General features: G+C 35.9%; 2 protein-coding genes across 2 annotated transcripts; both read left to right on the forward strand.

Annotated features, from left to right (window-relative positions):
* Positions 1–4,489: 4,489 nt before the first annotated feature.
* On the forward strand, positions 4,490–5,458 carry LOC126063991 (olfactory receptor 5T3-like). The gene has a single exon (XM_049862550.1). The coding sequence runs from the start codon at positions 4,490–4,492 to the stop codon at positions 5,456–5,458; it is 969 nt and encodes a 322-aa protein (XP_049718507.1).
* Positions 5,459–19,416: 13,958 nt separating this feature from the next.
* Positions 19,417–20,403, forward strand: LOC126063990 (olfactory receptor 5T1-like). The gene has a single exon (XM_049862549.1). It carries the CDS (start codon positions 19,417–19,419, stop codon positions 20,401–20,403), a length of 987 nt encoding a protein of 328 aa, XP_049718506.1.
* The last annotated feature ends 265 nt before the right edge of the window (positions 20,404–20,668 follow it).

Below are 20,668 nucleotides of genomic sequence, written 5' to 3' on the forward strand. Positions count from 1 at the left end.
CCCTGCCTGTGGTGCCTTCACTAAGGCCTGGTTGTTCACAAAGTCCGGACTTCACTCACTTTGTACCTGTTTCTGCTGCCCCAAGATGGCCCGAAAAGATCCTATACAACTCAAACTGTTTGATATCTGCCAGATATCTGATATTCTAATATTCTATCACATAGAATATTAACAGTTTTCTGTATAAAACCCTGTCTCTCCTATTATAACTTTCTATCCATGTGTTGACAGTAAAATTATGTCTATTAATATCTCTTGTATTAAATTTTCAATAAGCTTACATGTATGCCTCATAGAACTATGAAACTAAGACCTTGTAGTTCAGATGGGAAGTTTTGTTATTTTTAGTAAACAATTACAAATTCTAACATATGTTATGCTTTCATATTCTTTGATAATATACATGTTTACAGAGTTTTGAAAGAGTTATGCAGGTTATATTCCCAGAAGGAGGGAACTGGCTTACAGGAAATTTAGTTTGTTAACCAATGCTGTATAGCAATTTTTTTTTTTTTTTACATAGCTAATTAGCATCAGAGCTAGGACTATATTCTGTATCATTAGATTTGTTTTCCAATCCTAAACCATAAAGTTTTGCAGCAAAGCATCAGTTTTCCAGAGGCCACAGCAATTCATTTAATCATTTTTATCAAGTAGTTCATTGTTCCAGGACAGTTCTCTTGTTATTGCAGGGAGAAAAAAATCTTGTTATTTTTCAGTCCCAGAAGAGAGTTAGCATTCTCTCTCCTTGGTGCATCCCCTGTGGGCTACAAGAAGAGCTCCAGAAATGGATATAAGAATCCAAACACAATCATAGCATACTTGAATTGAGTGAGCAGTTCAGTTCCATAGGTAAGAGGAAATATTTACAACACTACAAAATATTTTAGAAGTTTAACCATTAATTTCCAACTAGAGTATACACCTAGTTTTAAAGTAAATTTGAATTAGGTGATTCTGGTTAATTCAGATTTGTATTAAAAACTGAAGATTTCCTGAGAACACAGCAAAGAAAACAGAAAGGACTCCATACATATTTATGTCAATAGAGATGTAAATCAGAAATTTGCTTTAATTTTCTTTATGGATGATAATCAGAATAGGAATAGTAGAAATAAGGGACTATATTTAAAAAAAAAAAAAAAAAAAAGATTGTGAGGATGATGTAGGGCCAGGCAGTGTTCTGTTGTATGTGTAGTCACTATAAGTCCAAACTGACTTGATGGCACCTAAAAACAGCAACAAATACAAAAATCAGGGAAATTATTAAATGAAGAGGAAATGAGCTTTCAACCAGCATTTGGCTATATGCTCCTTTGGGGTCATATATATATAATTTTTTTTCCTCATGGAGGGATATAAATTATTTTAAAACATTTTTCTGTAGAAGTAATTTTAATTACATACATATATGTATTTTAATTTCATGGTCTACTTAAGCTGGATTACTTTAAAAAATAATTGAAATATGTGAGGATGTTATTTTGCATTATTTCTCGGGGCTAATGATTCCAGAATAAGGACCTGGCACGGTGCGAATTGCAATATGGTCAAGTGGAAATAGCTTAGACTGGGATCAGAAAAATCTGGGGTGAATCCTTGCTCTGCTAGTAACTGCTGTGTGACCTCGGTCAAGCTTTGTGTCTAGCTGGGCCTTAGTTCTTTCTCTCGTCTATAAAAGATCACCAAATCATTTAGCTTTCCGGGTGCTATGAAGATTACGTTCAGTCATGTGCACAAAATTCCTAGCCCCTTGAGTCCACTTATTAATCTGTGGTAGCTGCTATCATGGCTTTCTTTCGCCTCAAGCCTAGTCTTTGTAGTACTGTTCTGATGGGCACCGGGTACTTTAAGTTTTCTGATAATGACTCTATTAGAGTTAAGGAAGTGATATATTTTTAGTCTTCAAGATGGAACATGTTTTGTTAAACAAAAAAAAGAGAATTCAGAATCTATATTTTTGTGTTCCTAGCCACTATAGCCTCTTAAACTGAAATCAACTAGTCATAAACACAAACAATCATTTGTCATCTAGTCCACTCTGACTCATGACTATGTTCCACAAGGTTTTCAATGGTGGATTTTCAGAAGTAGATTACCAGGCCTTTCTTCTGAGGTGCCCCTGGGTAGGCTCCAACCTCCAAACCTTTGGTTAGCAGCCAAGTGCCTTAATGGTTTGCACCACGCATGTGTTCTGTCATAAACACAGTTCTACTTTCCTTAAAGATTAGCTAACCATAATTCCTGTTTGAAGAAGCTTGGGTGAAGTGATTAAACCTCCTACTTTTTCCTCTGTTAAGTCTCCAGCTCCCTGTTGTGAAGTAGGCAACTGCTCTAACAGATCGTGATTTGGTATAAAACATACTTACATTCATAAACCACATTCTTGCTCTATGGAGAAGATCAGACCATCAAGTGTGCCTGAAAATTATGTCATCAAGAGTATTTGGAGAATTTCAGCCAAACACACTGTTATTTTACTGACAAGTCCAAAAGCAGAATGCCGTGACAGAGATGCATTTTTATAATCCTTCACAAGTTATTAAATATGGAGGCCTGGCAGCACAGTAGTTAAGTGCTCAGGCTGCTGACCCAAAGGTCAGCAGTTCAAATCCATCAGCTGCTCCTTGGAATCCCTATGAGGCACTTCCACTTTGTCCTATAGGGTGGCTGTGGGTCAGAATTGACTCTACGGCAACGGGTTTGTTTCAGTTTTTTGTTTTTTTTTACAGTCTAGAATATTATGATTCATTGGGCTTAATTTCAATAAAATGATATTTTAATCTGCATATTAACTTTTAACAAACATGCATAACTAAAAGAAAAATATTTTAGCTTGTGGTTTGGGATTCATTCATTGCTCAATGCTTTGATAAAAAATGTTGATTTTAAAATCCCTGTTTATTTTGTTTTAGATAAATAAAATGTGGAGGGCTTATTTTGACTTATTTAGTTTTTAGATAAACAAAAAGTATATGCACTTTTCACATATAATCAAAACTTGAATTTAAAAAATAATATTAACATGTCTCATAAATGAGCACTCTGCCGGGATACCATGTTCATGTAGTGAAACAATGTTTATCGAAATCATTTTGTCCCTCTTATCTATTCTTTAGTACAAGAAAGAAGAAGGACAGCTTTAATTTTCCTAGCTCACACTGGCACTAGGTGCTGTTTCTGAGATTTTGATAAAAGTTCATCAAGTCCAAATACAATGCTCTTAACTTTCCACCATTGTTGTCTCAGAAACATCAATGAAATGATGGCTATAATCACAGTCTAGCTGACATTTCTTTTGTTTCTCTTAGTCAAGTTATATTTTGCAGTAGATTTTGAAATGAATTTCTTTCGTAGCCTACCTATTGCCATTTTTTTTTCCAAAATTTGCTTGCGTATTTTTAATTTAGTTTTACTGAGCTTCTTCCTATCTACCTGATTTCTATTTTATCCTTGACTATCTCCAGTAAATATTTTTGTTTGTGTTCCATGAAGTCTTGAAAGAGAGAAAAGAGAAAAGGGTGGGAGGAAGAGAGAGAAAAAGAGAATGGGGGATTTTTGAAACAAAAATGTATTTTTTGTGATGCCCCCAAAATATATGGATATGTATTTATTATTTCATGACTTTATTATTTTTTAATATACCATTCAAGCAAAATTACAATACATGATAAGATATTTGAAGATGTGTTCTGATGAATTGTAGATAAACTTTGTGGATTTACGCAAAAATAGCTACCTTTTAAGACAAGTTGAAAGATACGTCTAATTTCATCTATTTTCTAGTCATCTGAGAACATTTTAAAATTAAATCATTTTTAATAAGTTTTTATCCTTTAAATTTAATGCAATCTTGTGAGATACATGCTGTTGCTCTCATTTTATCTTAGTTGACATTAAGGAAAGGCATTCATGTATGTTGTAGCGAATTTAAAATGATCAGTGTGTATTTACAAGTCCAATGATTTTAGATTTAAAATTTCCTCTACTCATTCCTCTTTCTACATTTTAAAATCTGGTAATTTGAGAACTGCATAAATTGGCAGGTTTGCTTGTTTGGTTGTTTTTAACATGACAAGTTTAGCCAACAAATGAATGAAACCATTTTTCTTTTTTTTATATAGGAAATTGCGTCCACATGGGCTCATCTACTTTGTCACTGCCTATCCCATCATAACCTAGGGTATTATTATGCCCTTCTAGGAAACAGACATGAAGATGTTATCGGGTGCACTCTGTTTCCCAGTATATTGCATTTACAATGTCATCTAGTCAATTCCAACTCAAGGCAATTCCAAATTTATCAGAGTACAACTATGCTCCTTAAGGTTTCCAAAGGCTGATATTTGGCAGTAGATCTCATTCCTTTCTTCTGAGGTGCCTCTGTGTGGAAATGAGCCATCAAACTTTCAATTAGAAGCAAATATGTGAACCATTTGCACCACCCGGCGATTACAGTTGCAGTTGGGAACTATAAATATGAACTGAAATGTCAGTGTTGTTACCAACGCTGGATCCATATAGGTTTCAGGTGAAGAACCTCACTGAAGTCACCATGTTTACATTGCTGGGCTTCACAGATAATTTTGAACTGCAAGTCTTTCTCTTTCTACTATTTCTTGCAATCTATGTTTTTACTCTGGTGGGAAATTTGGGACTGGTTTTATTAGTCATGGCAGATGCCCGACTCCACACTCCCATGTACTATTTTCTGAGTGTGTTATCTTTCTTAGATGCCTGCTATTCTTCAGTTGTCACCCCGAAAATATTGGTCAATTTTCTGGCAGAGAATAAAACTGTTTCATTCCTTGGATGTGCAACACAGATGCTACTCATTGTCACTTTTGGGACCACAGAATGTTTTCTCTTAGCAGCAATGGCATACAATCGGTATGCAGCAATTTACAACCCACTTCTCTATTCAGTTAACATGTCTCCCAGAGTCTATGTGTCACTTATCTCTGCTTCATATGTTGGTGGTATTTCACATGCTACTTTACACACAGTGGCAACTTTTAGCCTCTCCTTCCGTGCATCCAATGAAATTAGACATGTTTTTTGTGATATCCCTCCACTTCTTGCTATCTCTTGCTCTGACACTCACATCAACCAACTTCTACTCTTCTACTTTGTGGGATCTATTGAGATTTTCACTATCCTGATTGTCTTGATATCTTATGAATTCATTTTTATGGCCATTCTGAAGGTACATTCTGCTGAAGGGAGGCGAAAAGTGTTTTCCACCTGTGGCTCTCACCTAACTGGAGTATCAATTTACCATGGAACAATCTTCTTCATGTACTCGAGACCAAGTTCCAGCTATGCTTTGGACCATGACATGATAGTGTCTGTATTCTACACCATTGTGATTCCCGTGCTGAATCCCCTCATCTACAGTTTGAGGAACAAAGATGTAAAAGAAGCAATGAAGAAATGTTTCAGAGAAATTTGTTCATAAATAAAGCACATTTGTAGCATTGTAAAACTGAAAAGAATGTCGAGTATCAATTCATACTGCTAAAGTTTGAATCTAGAGAAGAAAGTGTCTTGCTTTTATTTTTCAGTGTCTGTATATCCTAGAATATTTCCAAACAAAGCATTAGCAAACCTTCCAAGGCAGAACTTTATGAGCACAGAGAAATAGTCCCATTTACATGGCTGTAGGACTATTTTCAAATGTTCCCATACTAAACATTCAGTGATGGATTATATCCCTGATTACTGTTTGTTTAACTTGACCTTCACTTGCCGGAAAGGTGATGCCCTGAGAACTCCATGACTTCACTTTTCCTCACATTGTTTATAGTAAGTCTTCAGCAAACAGTTGGAAGTTAATTTCCCTTTCTGGAATTCCTGTGATGGACCTCCCAAAGATTACCAGCCCCTTATGCCCTTACATACTGAGAACCATCTAGGCCTTTGGATATGCTTTCTGCACTGTTTGGCTCAAAATCATATGTCGATTCCATTATTACATTTTTGCCATTGTTTAATCACAAAAATTGATTAGGCTCATTCTGAAACTACTGAGAGACTACACAGTAATATTTGTTGAGAGTACACTTAAGGCTCAGTAAAAATAAATATACAGCTTAGAAAATAATCTACAAGTGGCCACTATATGTGATTGTTTCAAGCTCTGAAAAATGATTACGCCATTGGACAATCCTTTAATGGTTCTAGTTTATTTCCTCATCCTGCCTTTGTTCTCTAATCACAAGGACAACCCTGCTCTGGTCATCATGAATGACATTTTTCAACAATGATCAGGATCCAGAGAATGGAAAAGGCCCTACATCACCTCAGCTATTTCCTATTTATGTCATCTGCTCTTGAACTATTTGTTTTTATTTCAATATTTGTTTATTTTTTGAGTAATTAAGAGTAAAAAGTGTGTTTCATTCAATAAAACCCACTTTCTTCCTACCAGCAGAGGTTGTCTTGTGGCCCTACCACAATAAAATCATCATAACATAGCAATCAAAACAATGTTCCTGTAAAAACCAATTGTCATGGATTGAACTGTGTCCCCCCAAAAATATGTATCAACTTGGTGATGCAGTGATTACCAGTATTGTGTGGTTGCCCTCCATTTTGTGATTGTAATTTTAGGTCAAAGAGGATTAGGGCAGAACAGAAACATTCTTATTAATGTCACATCTCTGATCCAATGTAAAGGGAATTTCCCTGGGGTGTGACCTGCACTACCTTTTACATTATAAGAGATAAAAAGAAAGGGAAGCAAACAGAGAGGAGGGACACCTCGTACCACCAGGAGCAGAAAGCATCCTTTAGATCTAGGGATCCTGTGTGAAGAAGCTCCTAGTCCAGGGGAAGGTTGATGAGAAGGATCTTCCTCCAGAGCCAACAGAGACAGAAAACCTTCCCCTGGAGCTGACGGCCTGAACTTGGACTTCTAGCTACTAGAGTGTGAGGAAATAAATTTCTCTTTGTTAAAGCCATCCACTTGTGGTATTTCTGTTATAGCAACAATAGATGGCTAAGACACCAACGCTTAAGTGTGAGTTTGAAAAACACTCCAGTAAATTTAAGAGCCTCAATTTCTAATCTGTTCTGGTCAATAATGCAAAGTGAACTAATACTTTTCTATTGGAAGAAGGAAATACTGGACAACAGAGTGTGGTTTACATATATACTCGAAATTCCTTTAAAAGTTCTAATTTTCAGAGATGCAATATAGACATTTTACCTTCTAAAAATTATACTGTTTGAAGCCCCAGTAACTTAACATTATTTCTTATTATGATCTATTGAGATGGTCTTTCTAGAAGAAGGGAATATTTTGCTTCAAAAGTACTCATAAAAATGCATGTTTTACAAAACCCAGTATTTTTGCCGCATTTCTAGAACATTTTTAAATGTTCTATTATTCAAACCGGGCTTTCAAAATCGTGAAGGCAAAGATTCAGTCAACATTGTCTCTTGGTTTATCAGTCTTTGAAATAAAAATAATAATCTTTTGGGAAAGGAAGAGATGAACTGAAGGAACAAGTTTGCACCCAATTATGCCTAAAAATATTTGGTTAATAATCCAGCCATCAAAGTAGACAAGAGTTCATGTCAAATTAACCTATATGAAAATTCCAATATATTTCCTTTCTTTTTTCTAATAAAGTAAAAACCAAATTGTGAGGATAAGACAGTCTCCAATGAGTTATTTGTTCAAGTCAACATGGAAAAATGGTATATTTAAGTATCAATAACTTTTACACTTTATAAATCTCCTCAAATATCTTTCCTTTAAGAAAGATTTGACCTTCCCTGTCCTCTTTCAGCATTTTTTTTTAATATAACACATTGTTCAATATTATAACAAATATTAAATAAAATAGATATAAGTATTTGTTGTTTTCAATATTTGGCTACTATATAGGAATAAGGGAGCTCTGGTGGTATAGAGGTTAAAGCTCTTGGCTGTTCACCAAAAGGTCTGTGGTTTGAACCTACCAGGCACTCCCCAGGAGTAAGATGTGGCAGTCTGCTTCCATAAGGACGGTAGCCATGGAAACCTTATGAGGCAACTATACTCTGTCCTACAGGGTCACAATGAGTAGGAATCAGCTAGACAGCAGTGGGTCTGGTTTCATGTAGATCTATCACTATGCTGACACTGTAAATTGCATAAAGGCAGTAATTGTGTCTCTCCTCACAGTTGTGTCTCTCCTCCCCAGGACATAACATTGTACTTGGAACAATAAGTTTACCTGGAGATATTTATTGAATGAATGGTGAGTCAATGAATGAGTGATAGTTAACAGCAATAGTTAGAACTCATATGCAGCTGATTAGGCACTGCACAATTATGTAAGTGCTTTCCATATATTAAGTCTTGCCGTCATCATAGCAACTTCAAGAAGTGGTTCTACTATTATCTCAGATGAGGAAACAGAGGCACATAAATTTGCTCAAGGCCACATAGCTCCTAAGAGTGATAGCCATATTCTAAGTTAAGCTTCCTGGCTACAGGGACTTCACTTTTAGACAGTTTGGTACATAGACTAAAAGAACATACTGATCTTTTTCCTTTATCAACTGCATTATTGGGCCTTCAGACAACATCTGATGAGGTGTTGAAGGCCTTTATAAAGTCAATGACAGAAAATAGAGAAAAAAAAGTATGTAAGGAGTGTTGGAGATTTGGTTTCCACAGGATTTAACTAGTGATTGGTTTGGTTGAAACATGTGGAAGCTGCAGGTCATGAGCCTGAGTGATCATTAAACCCGTACTGAAAGAAAGCCATGTGGTACAGTGGTTAAGTACTTGGCTATTAAATGAAAGGTCATTCATTAGAAGCCAACAACTTTTCTTCAGGAGAAAGATGTGACAGTCTGCTCCTTTAAAGATTTATAGCCTTGGAACCCGACGTGGCAGTTCTAATCTGTCCTACAGGGTAGCTACCAGTTGGAATAGTTTCTGTGGCACTGAGGTTTTTTTTTTTTTTTTTTTTTTTTTTGCAAAATACTATACTACAGAGGGTTAGTGAGAAAGAAAAAAAACAAAAACCCTCAATGAGATGGATTGACACAGTGGCTGCAACAGTGGCCTCAAGCATAACAAGGATTGTGAGGGTGACATAGGACCAGGCAGTGTTTCATTTTGTTTTACATAGTGTTGCTATGAGTAGAACTCAACTTGATGGCACCTAGCAACAACAACAATACTGATTCTGAAGTTTCTTAACATTTTCACGGTAGAGAACTAAAATCACAGATAGATATCACTCTGGCTACACCAGTGAAGTAGGCCAGACAAGGAAGCATTATAAAGGATAAAGGGAGCCGTAACATCATGTTAGAGAGCTCAATTTGTCAAGAAGACTTAACAATTTGAAAAGTATACACAGTGAAAATAAAATTTCAAAATGTATGAAACAAACTTTATCAGAATTGAAAGGAGCAATAAACAAATAAAAAATGCCCACCCAGCCCAAAATACACAATTATAATTGGAGGTTTGCACTTTCATTTTTTTTTTCTCTCAGTAACTGCTAAAACAAATATACAGGAATTCAGTACTGTTATTTATTTCATGTGTTTTATGATTTGTCCCTGAATGGTACAAATAGCTAATGCTAACAACAGCATACTTCTAAAGAAACCATCAGTCAAGAAGGATATCACAAGGGAAATTACAATATATTTTGAATTGACTGAAATGTTCATAGAACAATTCTAAATCTGTGGGAGGTTACATCTCTCTTTTATATATCAAAAGAAATTGATTCAAGATGCAACCTAACCTTGTAGATTGAGTCCTGTTTCATTAACACAACTGCCTCTAAACATGCCTCGTTAACAATTTAGAGGCAGGATTTATGACACACAGGAAAATCATACCAGATGACAAAATGGCGGGGGATCACACAGTACTGGGAATCAGCCAAGTTGACACACATATTTGGGGAACACAATTCAAACCATAACATTCCACTTTTTGGTCTCCAAAAATTCATATCCTTGCCACAGTAAAAGATATTCACCCCATCATATCACAACAAAAGTCTTAAATCAACTCCAAGTCCAAAATTCAAAAATTCTTCTACATCTGTGAAGTCTATAATAACAAATTATCTGCTTCCAAGTACAATGGTGGAATAGACACAAACTAGACATTTCCATTACAAATGGGAGCAGTTGAAGGGAAAGAAGGGATAATAGGCACCAAACAACTCAGCAGAACACATTACATTAGGCCTCAAGTCTTCAAAGTGATCCTCTGCTCCCTGAGACCATTTAGGCAATGGCCCTGTACTCCAGACCAGGTGCTGGCCACACTTTTTGGATTCTGGGTGGAGGCCCCTTGGCCCTGGGCTTCACTCTGCCTTCCAGGACCACCAGAATGGCAACTCTACTTGCTTCTTGTGTTTCTTGTCTCTTCAGCTTCTGTTTTCGTGGTTCATTGGCCTTTCGGCCCCTTGGGCCTGGCCAGCCAAATCTGCCCTGCTAGGGCAAGCCTTCCAAAATTTTTCAGCTCCACAAGAAGTGCCTGGAGGCACCCCAATTCACTGTAAACATCCACCAGAAGACACACAGCTTTCTTGCTTCCTGGGTTGGCTCCAGTGCTGTCTCATGCTGGTCTCCTGGTTCTGCTGCTGCCATTTCTCTGCTGCTGTTCTCTGTGCTGCCTCTTGCCATCTGTGCCATCTCCAGTGTAACAGCTCTGCTCACCTTCTTCTGACTCCTCATCAGAATTGGCTTTGATGTCCATGATTCCACCAACAGTCTTTTCAAAGCAATCTCTGCTTTTATTATTAAGCACTTTAAAGCTCTTTTAACTCCTACCCATTCACAGTTTCAAAACCAGTTCCCCATTTTAGGTATCTGTTAGAGATGCACTGCACTCTCCTGGTACCAAATTTGATACACATGTTTGTTTATATCAATAATCAATGTCCATGGATACAGCAGTCAAGAAATCAAACAGTGTATTGCATTGGGCAAGTCTGCTGCAAAAGGCCCTTTTTAAACAAAATAGTATTATCTTACAGTTCTGGAATTCAGAAGTCCAAAGTGGAGTGGGTCTTTATTATTATTATTATTGTGCAGAAAATATACCCACCAAAACATTTGCCCACACTACTTCCACATTTACAATTCAATGACATTGATTACATTTTTCATATTGTGCAATCATTATTGCTTTTTCCAAAATACTTCACCACCATTAACATAAACTCAGTGCTCCCCCATACAAATACTTCCCCTTTCTCCCTCCTTCTTACCTTTGGCACCATTAATAATCCTTGGTGTCTGTATATTTCTCATTTTATATAAGTGACATCTTCCATCTTCCAATATTTGTCCTTTTTTTACTGACTTATTTCACTCAGCATAATGTTTTTAAGGCTCATCCATGTTGTGACATACATCAGAACTTCATTTCTTTTTACAGCTCCATAATATTCTATTGTATGTTTATACCCCATTTGTTTATCCATTTATCTGTTGATAGGCATATTGGTGGTTTCCACCATTTGGCTGTTGTGAAAAGTGCTGCAATGAACATTGGTGTAAAATTTTCTGTTTCTGTTCCTGCCTTCACTTCTTCTGAGTACATTACCTAAGACTGGGATTACTGAATCATGTGGTAATTCACTGTTCAACTTTTTGAGGAACTATGAATCAATCTGTTCTCCACAATAGCACCACCATTTTACATTCCCAACAGCAATGGATTTCGGTTTCAATTTCTCCACAGCCTCACCAAAGCTAGTTTTACATTTTTTTAATCATTGCCATTCTAATGGGGGTGAGGTGTTATTTCATTATGGTTTTGATTTGCATATCCCTAATGGCTAATTAGAAACCCTGGTGGCATAGTGGTTAAGTGCTACGGCTACTAACCAAGAGGTCGGCAGTTGGAATCTGCCAGGTGCTCCTTGGAAACTCTATGGGGCCATTCTACTCTGTCCTATAGGGTCGCTATGAGTAGGAATCGATTTGAAGGCACTGTTTTTTTTTTTTTTTTTTTTTTGGTAATGGCTAATTATATTATTTTCATGTGCTTGTTGGCCATTTGAATATGCTCTTCTGTGAGTTGACTGATCAAGTCCTTTGTACATTTTTGGGGGGGAAGGATTCATATTGGGACAAATTTTACAAATGGTGAAAGAATTAATCAATTCCCTTTTTTTGTGGCATAAGGCTATTCAGTTTTTTTCACCACCATTGTTTAAAAAGTGTATCCTTTCTCCATAGGTTTTCCTTGGCATTTTTATCAAAAATCAGTTGACCATGTATGCGTGAATATCTTTCTGAACATTCTATTCTGTTTCATTGACGTATGTGTCTATTTTTTAGCCTACATACCACATTTTTTTTGATTATTTTAACATAAGATAAACCCAAAAATTAGATTATGGGAATCTTCAAACACTGTTCTCCGTTTTCAAAATAATTTTTACTGTTTTAGTTCTTTTGCTTTTTTATATAAAATGTGGAGTCAGTTTGTTAAGGGCTACAAAAAATGTTGCATTTTAATTGAAATTACATTATATCTATAGATCAATTTGGGAGTGCATTTAATGAACACATTGATTAATCCCAACTGGTTTGCCCACCAGTATCAATGTATCATCCTTCCTTCCTTCCTTCTTTCAATTCAGATTCCATGACCAATAATTACTGTCTACTTAGAATCTCTTCCTATGGGGCCTAGACACCTATGTACTTTTTACAATGTTTCCAAGAGTTCTTTAAGTACATATTCTTAAGGACTTTCTAAAACTCCTCATGTACTCTTCTATAAATTTGTATACAGGATTCCCAAGACAGAAAAAAACCCTCTACAACACAAAAAGTTTGACTTTTAACTCCACCATACTTTTAATATTCTAATGTTCTGTCCCATAGAATAATATAGTTGTCTGCATATTGTTCCATCTCTCCTACCACAAACTCTCAATGAGCTTATAGCTATCCCTCACACCTCTTTAATACCTACCACGTTATAATTAAGATGTGAAGTATATAAATTGGATTTTAGGGAATTTGATTTTATAATCCAATGGCCCATACCTAATTAGCATCAGAGCAAGAACTATGCCCTGTATCATCAGATTTCCAATCCTTTGCCATAAGCTTTTCAACTGAAGAATCATTTTTTTAAAGACCAACGTGATTCATTTAATTATTTTTTTCATGTAATTTATTGTGCCATGACCATTCACTTGTTCACTGCCTGGGGGAAAAAAAAAAAAAAAAAACTAATTTCTTTTCTGTTCCAGAAGACAGTCAGTGTGTTTTCTCCTTGGCAATCCCCTATGGCCTATAAGAAGGCCTTCAGAAGCTGGTATAAAAATCCATACTTATAATAGGCATAAAAAAAAAGTGCATAGCAAACTTTAAGTAAGCAGTTCCACAGGTAAGAGGAAAAGCTTTTTATCACTTACAAAACATTTTAGAAGCTAGAAACTTGAATCTCACACTAGAGTATATGACTTAATATTTAAAGCTGAAATAGGTGATTCTAGTTAATTCAGTCTTGTTTTGGAAATTGAATCACACCTTTTCCTGAGAAAATAGCAAAGAAAACAGATAGGACTCTACATATTTTGCTTGATAGAGGTGCAAATCAGATATTTGCTTTAATTTTCTTAGTAGATGATAATCCGAATAGAAGCACTATAATTAAGAAGCTATATTTAAAAATCAAAGAAATCATTAAATGGAGAGAAAATGACACTTCAATCAGCATTTAGGTATATGCTACTTCAGGATTTGCTTTCTCTTGAAAAAATACAAATTAATTTTAAATTTAATTTACTTTAGAAGCCATTTTAGATTTTTTTTTTTTTAAATTAATGGTCCGTTGAAGCTGGTTGAATTTAAAAAAGAATTAAAATATGTGAGGATATTATTTTGCAATTTTCTAGGGAATATTGATTCCAGAATTATGACATGATATAGTGGAATTGCAATATGCTCAAACGGAAATACTTTAGACTATGGAGGTGAGCCCCAATTCTCTTATCTCTAAAAGGACACTAAATTAGATAGTTTTAAGGTTGCTCTGTAGATGACATCTGATAATGTACACAAAATTCCTAAACTCTAGGATCTGCTTAGAGCCCTGGTGACACAGTGATAAAGAGTTTGGCCGTTAACAAAAATATCAGCAGTTCGAATCCACCAGCAACTCCTGGGAAACCCTATGGTGCAATTCCACTCTGTCCTATAGGTTCGGTGTGAGTTGGAATGGACTTGACAGCAACAGGTTTGTTTGTTTGTTTGTTTGTTTGTTTGTTTTGAAGGTTTAGATCCACTTAATACATGGTAGCTGGTGTCATAGCTCTCTTCTCAAACTTAGTATTTGTGGTATTGTCCTCATGAATGTCTGATACTTCACATTTTCTGACTGTATCAGAGCTGAAGAACTAATTTTATTTTACTCTTCTAGATGGTCCATGTTTTCTTAGAAATTTCAGGGTATTTGTTTTTGTCTTTCTAGTCTCTTTCTCCTGTTAATGTGAAATCAGCTAGTTGTAAACATAACCAGTTCTAATTTCCTTAAAGATTGCTTAACAGAAATGTCTGTTTGAAGAACCTTGGAAGAAGTAGTTAAACCCCATACTTTTTCTTTTGTCAAGTCTCTGGTTCCCTATAGGGAAGTAGATAATTGCTCTAATAGCAGTTGATATGGTATAAAATATGCCTATCATTCATGAATCAAATTCTTGCTCTACAGATAAGATCAGAGCCATCAAGGGTACCTGAAAACTATACCAGGAAGAATATCAGGAGAATCTAAGCAAAACACACTATTATTTCAGTGATAAGCTTTTTTAAGCTCACAGGCATAATGCAGTAATAGCGGTGAGTTTTTATGATCCTTTACACCATAGACTCTTAGGGCTCATTTGGTATAATTCCAATAGAACGGTAGTTTAATACGTGTTTAGCGTTATAAAGCAGCCCTGGTGGTGCAGTGGTTAAGTGCTCATCCGCTAACCAAAAGCTTGGCAGTTCAACCCACCAGCCACTCCATGGGAGAAAGATGCAGTAGTCTGCTTCCATAAAGATTACAGCCTAGGAAAACATAGGGGCAGTTCTACTCTGTTCTATAGGGTCACAATGAACTGGAATCAACTCAATGACAAGTTTTGTGTGTGTGTGTATGTGTGTTTGTGTGTGTCATATAATAAACAAGTATAACTAAAAGAAAAACATTTTAGCTTCTGGTTTGGGGCTCAGTCATTACTCAGTGTTTTGATAAAAAAAGATTTTGTAACTTCCTATTATTTTATTTTAGACAAATAAAATTTAGAAATTACATTTGCATTGTGTGTATTTTTCACATATGATCAAAAATTTAATTTAACAAAATATTTTGATACCTCACGTAAATAAGCACTCCACCTGAATACCGTGTTCATGTAGTTGAACAGGATGTGCCTGAAACATTTTGTCGGTCTTAACCTATTGCTTGGCATAGAGGATGACATTACTTCTCCACTGTCACTAGGTGCTATTTCTGAGACTTTAATATAGATGTTTTTCAAGTCCAAATACAATGTTCTTAACCTTCCATTACTGCTGCTTTATCTCAAACTCGTATGTGAAGAGACTGTTAGAATTGCAACCTAGCTGACATTTCTCCTGCATATGTTAGTCAAGTCATGTTTTCTAATAGATTTTGTAATGGATTCCTTTAGTAGACTAATCATTTGTCCATTATTCAAACTTTCATTGCATATTTTTATTTCCTTTCACTGTGATTCTGCCTATCTACCTCATTCCCCTTTTGTCTCTGGCTCTCTTCAGTAAAAATTTTGTTTGTCTTCCATGGATTCTGGAAAGGAAAAGGGAGAAGAGAGCAAGGGAAAAGAGAAATAGACAAAAAGAGAGAGAAAGAGGATGGAGAATTTTTTGAACAGAAATGAAATTTTTATGAATTCCAAAGAATACATTAATACAAATTTTATTAATTGTTTGAGGCCTTTATTATCTTATTAACATAACTATTAAAATACAATTAGAAGGTATTATAATATGATATTATTGTGTGTATTCCCAAGAGTTATGTACAAATTACCTGGATTTACACAGAACAACTTAATTTAATTATGTTTTTTATATTAGAGTTCTCTAAAGATCAAATGAGTATTTTTTGCTCTGTAACCCCACATTTATGAAGCCATTTTTTCTAGGTATTAGAAAAATCTCCCACGTGGATCTGTAGGGAGCATTTTAGAGAAACAAAGACATGTACCTTCCCCTCCTTCCAATGGTAATATAGCTGATTAGCTTGCTCTCTTCTTTTAAAACTACATCTGAATAAGACAAAACTGTGGCAAGTGGCATGGGATGAATATAAATCAATTGTAAAACACCGAGTGAAGTCCCACCGTACATATGACAGATTTTTCACTTCCTATTGTTGTTTTAAGCTCCCATTAATGGCAGCTCCATTTACTAAAGTACAAAATGTTGCCTGATTTTGCACTGTCTTCATGACTATTGGTATGGTCCAGTTCACTGTTTTGGCCACCATGTATTTTGAGTGCCTCCCAACCTAGGGGAGTCCTGGTGGTGCAACGGTTATGCTCTGGGCTGCCAACCAAAAGGTCAGTAGTTTTAACTAACTAGCTTCGCTGCCAGAGAAAAGTGGGTCAGTCAGCTTCCATAAAGGTTACAGCCTTGGAAAACCTATGGGACAGTTCTACTCTGTTATGAGTCAGAATTCACTAGAAGGCAACAGGTTTGGTTTGTTCCAAGCTTGATGGCTTATCTTTAGCGCTATATTGGACAATATTCTGTTAGGATCCCTAGTATTTTCATTGGCTAATTTTTGGAAATAGATCTCTAGGCCTTTCTTCCTAGTCTGTCTTCGTCTGGAAGCTCATCTCAAAAACCTATCGACCAGGGATGACCCTGCTGGTATTTGAAATACTGATGGCATAGCTTCCAGCATCATAGCAACAAGCAGGCCACAATAGTATGACAAACTGACAGATGAATGGTGGTTTCACTCCCTTAATCACTGGAAAATACAGATGCCAAACACTTAATGAATCAAAAGCATCAGTCTATGACATAATGAAAAAAAAAAAAAGGAAGCCCTGAAATCTCGCTCCTAAATAAGTTAAATCCACTCTTCAATTGTGTTTTAATCAGTGAGGCTTTCAGTTGAGATTCTGGTGCTTCTTTGATTTTTTTTTTTCTTCTTTTTTTTATTTTTCCATGCATTTTTCTTTATTCATACTCCTATAATGAGAAGCAGTCTGATGGCATAGACCAAAAAACAAAAACAAAAACAAACCCATTGCTGTCGAGTAGATTCCGACTCCTAGCGACCCTATAGGACAGAATAGAAGTGCCCATAGAGTTTCCAAGATTAGCTGCCATAGCACTTAACCACAGGCCACCAGAGTTTACTGATGTTAGAGACGAAATAAATACATAAATAAAAAACAAATACCACTTTGTGGCAAAAATAGTGGTTTTATACTTTTTGCAATAGCTTTATTAGTAATTATTGGGCAATATGTGATTTGTAATTATTGGGCAATATTTATTTCATGGAAACCTGGGTGGGGTAGTGGTTAAATGCTATGGTTGCTAACCCAAAGGCCAGCAGCTAGAATCTACCAGCCACTCCTTGGAAACTCTATGGGACAGTCCTACTCTGTCCTATAGGGTCTCAATGAGTCAGAATTGACTCGATGGCAACAGGTTTTTTTTTTTTTTTAATTTTATTTCATAGTTATTCCAAGATTGCATAAGCAACTAGAATATATTAAAGAAACAGTTATGGTTTCTTTGGGCAGGCATAGTCTCTCAAATTCACACAAGGACTTGCAGGGCTAACGAGCATACAAATAGAGAAAAAAAGCAAACAAATGCTTTGCAGTTGCATTCATTTGGATGCATAGTGACCCTGTAGTGACCTTATAGGACAGAATAGAAAAGCCCCGTAGGCTGTAATATTTACAGAAGCAGCCTGTCACATCTTTCTCCTGCTGAGTGGTTGGTAGATTCAAATGGCTGACCTTTAGGTTAGCAACAAGCACTTAACCACTTCTCTATCAGGGTTCCTTACAAATAGAAAAACATCTTAAAATTGTCATTGAGTTAAAACTTAAAAGACAATAATAACGATATGATAAGCTGCAAAGCTAAAAATGGACAAATTAATAAGTGTTTGAAAAAAAATTAAAACATAACATCCTGTTTTTGTTTGCATACAAGGTGCATTATCTCCAGAATACCACCTGCTGTCCTGCTCACCATTGTTCCAGAAATGTCAATGGAATGGAGTAATTAAGAGAAAAGAGCACATGAAATAGCTGGGCCATTGAAGGCTACCTTCTAAGACAACATGAAATGTAAGTCTAAATTATCCTCTTCTCTAGTCAGCTGAGAATATTTTAAAATTAAATCGTTTCTGCATAGTTTTCCTCATTTAAATTCAATCCAGTCTTCTAAGTGGTAGGTGACGTTGTTCTCACTTTACAACAGAGGATATTAAGGAAAGGTGCTGATGCACACCGCAGCAAATTCAGGACTAGTGTATTAGTGTGTACTATCAATTATATTGCTTTTGGATTTTTTTTTTTAATTGTACTTTTTTAGGTGAAAGTTTACCCCTCAAGTTAGTTTCTCATACAAAAATTTATACACACATTGTTATGTGAACCTAGTTGCTATTCCTGTAATGTGACAGCACACTTCCCCCTTCCACCCCGAAGTTCCTGTGTCCATTCAACCAGCTCCTAGCCCTTTCTGCCTTCTCATCTTACCTCTGGACAGCAACTGCCCATTTCGTCTCGTGTACCTATGATTTTGGATTTTCAAATGGTCTTTGGGAATCACAAAATATTGTATTTTTAAGAACCAGTTAAATTGGCAAGTTTTTTTTTTTCTCTTTTTGTGTTTGTTTCTTTTAACATGACAAGTTTAGTTAACAAAGGAATGATCATTTCTTTCTCTTTTTTTATACAGGAAATTGCATCAACATGATTCCAACTATTTTGTCACTGCCTATCAACTTTCTTTTTTTTTTTTTTTATCAACTTTCTAGAGGGCAGTCATGGTTCAGTGGTAGAATTTTCACCTTCCGTGAGGGAATGCCAGGTTTGATTCTTATTTGTCAATGCAGGCTTGCATTCTGCTATGATAACAAATAGGTTTCAGGGAAGCTTCCAAATTAAGATAGACTAGGAAGTAAGGCCAGGTGATCTACTTCTGAGAATCAGTCAGTGGAAACCTTATAGATCACAGTGCTCTGATCTCCTTGTGAGTGGGCTTGCCATGAGTTGTAGGTCAATTCAAAGCAGTTAACAACACATCCCTTGGCTGCTTAGGATGTTATTACCGCCTTTTGAAAAACAAAAATGAAGATGTAATTGGGTGCAATCTATTTTTCACATAATATCAGGATATTGCATTTAGGAAATGTCAATATTGTTATCAACACTGGATCCATACAAAATTCAGTTGAGGAATATAACTGAAGTCACCATATTTACTTTGCTGGGTTTTACGGGTGATTTTGAGCTACAAGTATATCTCTTTTTACTATTTCTTGCAATCTATATTTTTACTCTGGTGGGAAATTTGGGACTGGTTCTATTAGTCATGGCAGATGCCCGGCTCCACAACCCCATGTACTATTTTCTGAGTGTGTTATCTTTCTTAGATGCCTGTTCTTCTTCAGTTGTCACCCCAAAAATGTTAGTCAATTTCCTGGCAGAGAATAAAGCCATTTCATTTACTGGATGTGCAACACAGATGCTGCTCTTTATCACTTTTGGGACCACAGAATCCTTTCTTTTGGCAGCAATGGCATATGATCGCTATGTAGCAATCTACAACCCACTTCTCTATTCAGTTAACATGTCACGCAGGGTCTATGTGTCACTCATCATTGCTTCTTATCTTTGTGGTATTTCACATGCTACTTTACACACAGTAGCAACTTTTAGCCTCTCCTTCTGTGCATCCAATGAAATTAGACACATCTTTTGTGATATCCCTCCACTCCTTGCTATCTCCTGTTCTGACACTCTTATCAACCAACTTCTACTCTTTTACTTTGTGGGTTCTATTGAGATGGTCAATATTCTGATTGTCTTGATATCTTATGGATTCATTTTTATGGCCATTCTGAAGGTGCGTTCTGCTGAAGGAAGGCAAAAAGTGTTTTCCACGTGTGGCTCTCACCTAACTGGAGTATCAATTTACCATGGAACAATCCTCTTCACGTACTTGAGACCAAGTTCCAGCTATGCTTTGGACCATGACATGATAGTGTCTGTATTCTACACTATTGTGATTCCCATGCTGAATCCCATCATCTACAGTTTGAGGAACAAAGATGTAAAAGAAGCAGTGAAAAAATTGTTTCAGAGAAATTGGTTCATAAACAAAGTACATTTTTAGCATTGTAAAACTAAAGTCCATATTTCTAAAGTTGAATCTAGAAAAGAAACTGTCTTGTTTTTTCTGTTAAAGTGTCTATAGGTTCTAGAATATTTCCTAATAAAGCATTAATCAACCTTCCAAGGCAGAATTTTATAAGTTCAGATAAATTGCATCATTTATATGCCTATAGGATTATTTTCGAATTTACCTATGTTAAACATTCAATGATGGATATATATTGGTATGATTAGGATTTGTTTAAGTTGATCTTCACTTACTTATA

Source organism: Elephas maximus, chromosome 20 (assembly GCF_024166365.1).
Source record: "Elephas maximus indicus isolate mEleMax1 chromosome 20, mEleMax1 primary haplotype, whole genome shotgun sequence".
Classification (NCBI taxonomy): Eukaryota; Metazoa; Chordata; class Mammalia; order Proboscidea; family Elephantidae; genus Elephas; species Elephas maximus.

Excerpts from the sequence above, each read along its gene's own strand:
- LOC126063991 (XM_049862550.1), top strand. The coding sequence starts at position 4,490 with ATGTCAGTGTTGTTACCAACGCTGGATCCATATAGGTTTCAGGTGAAG.
- LOC126063990 (XM_049862549.1), top strand. The coding sequence starts at position 19,417 with ATGTCAATATTGTTATCAACACTGGATCCATACAAAATTCAGTTGAGG.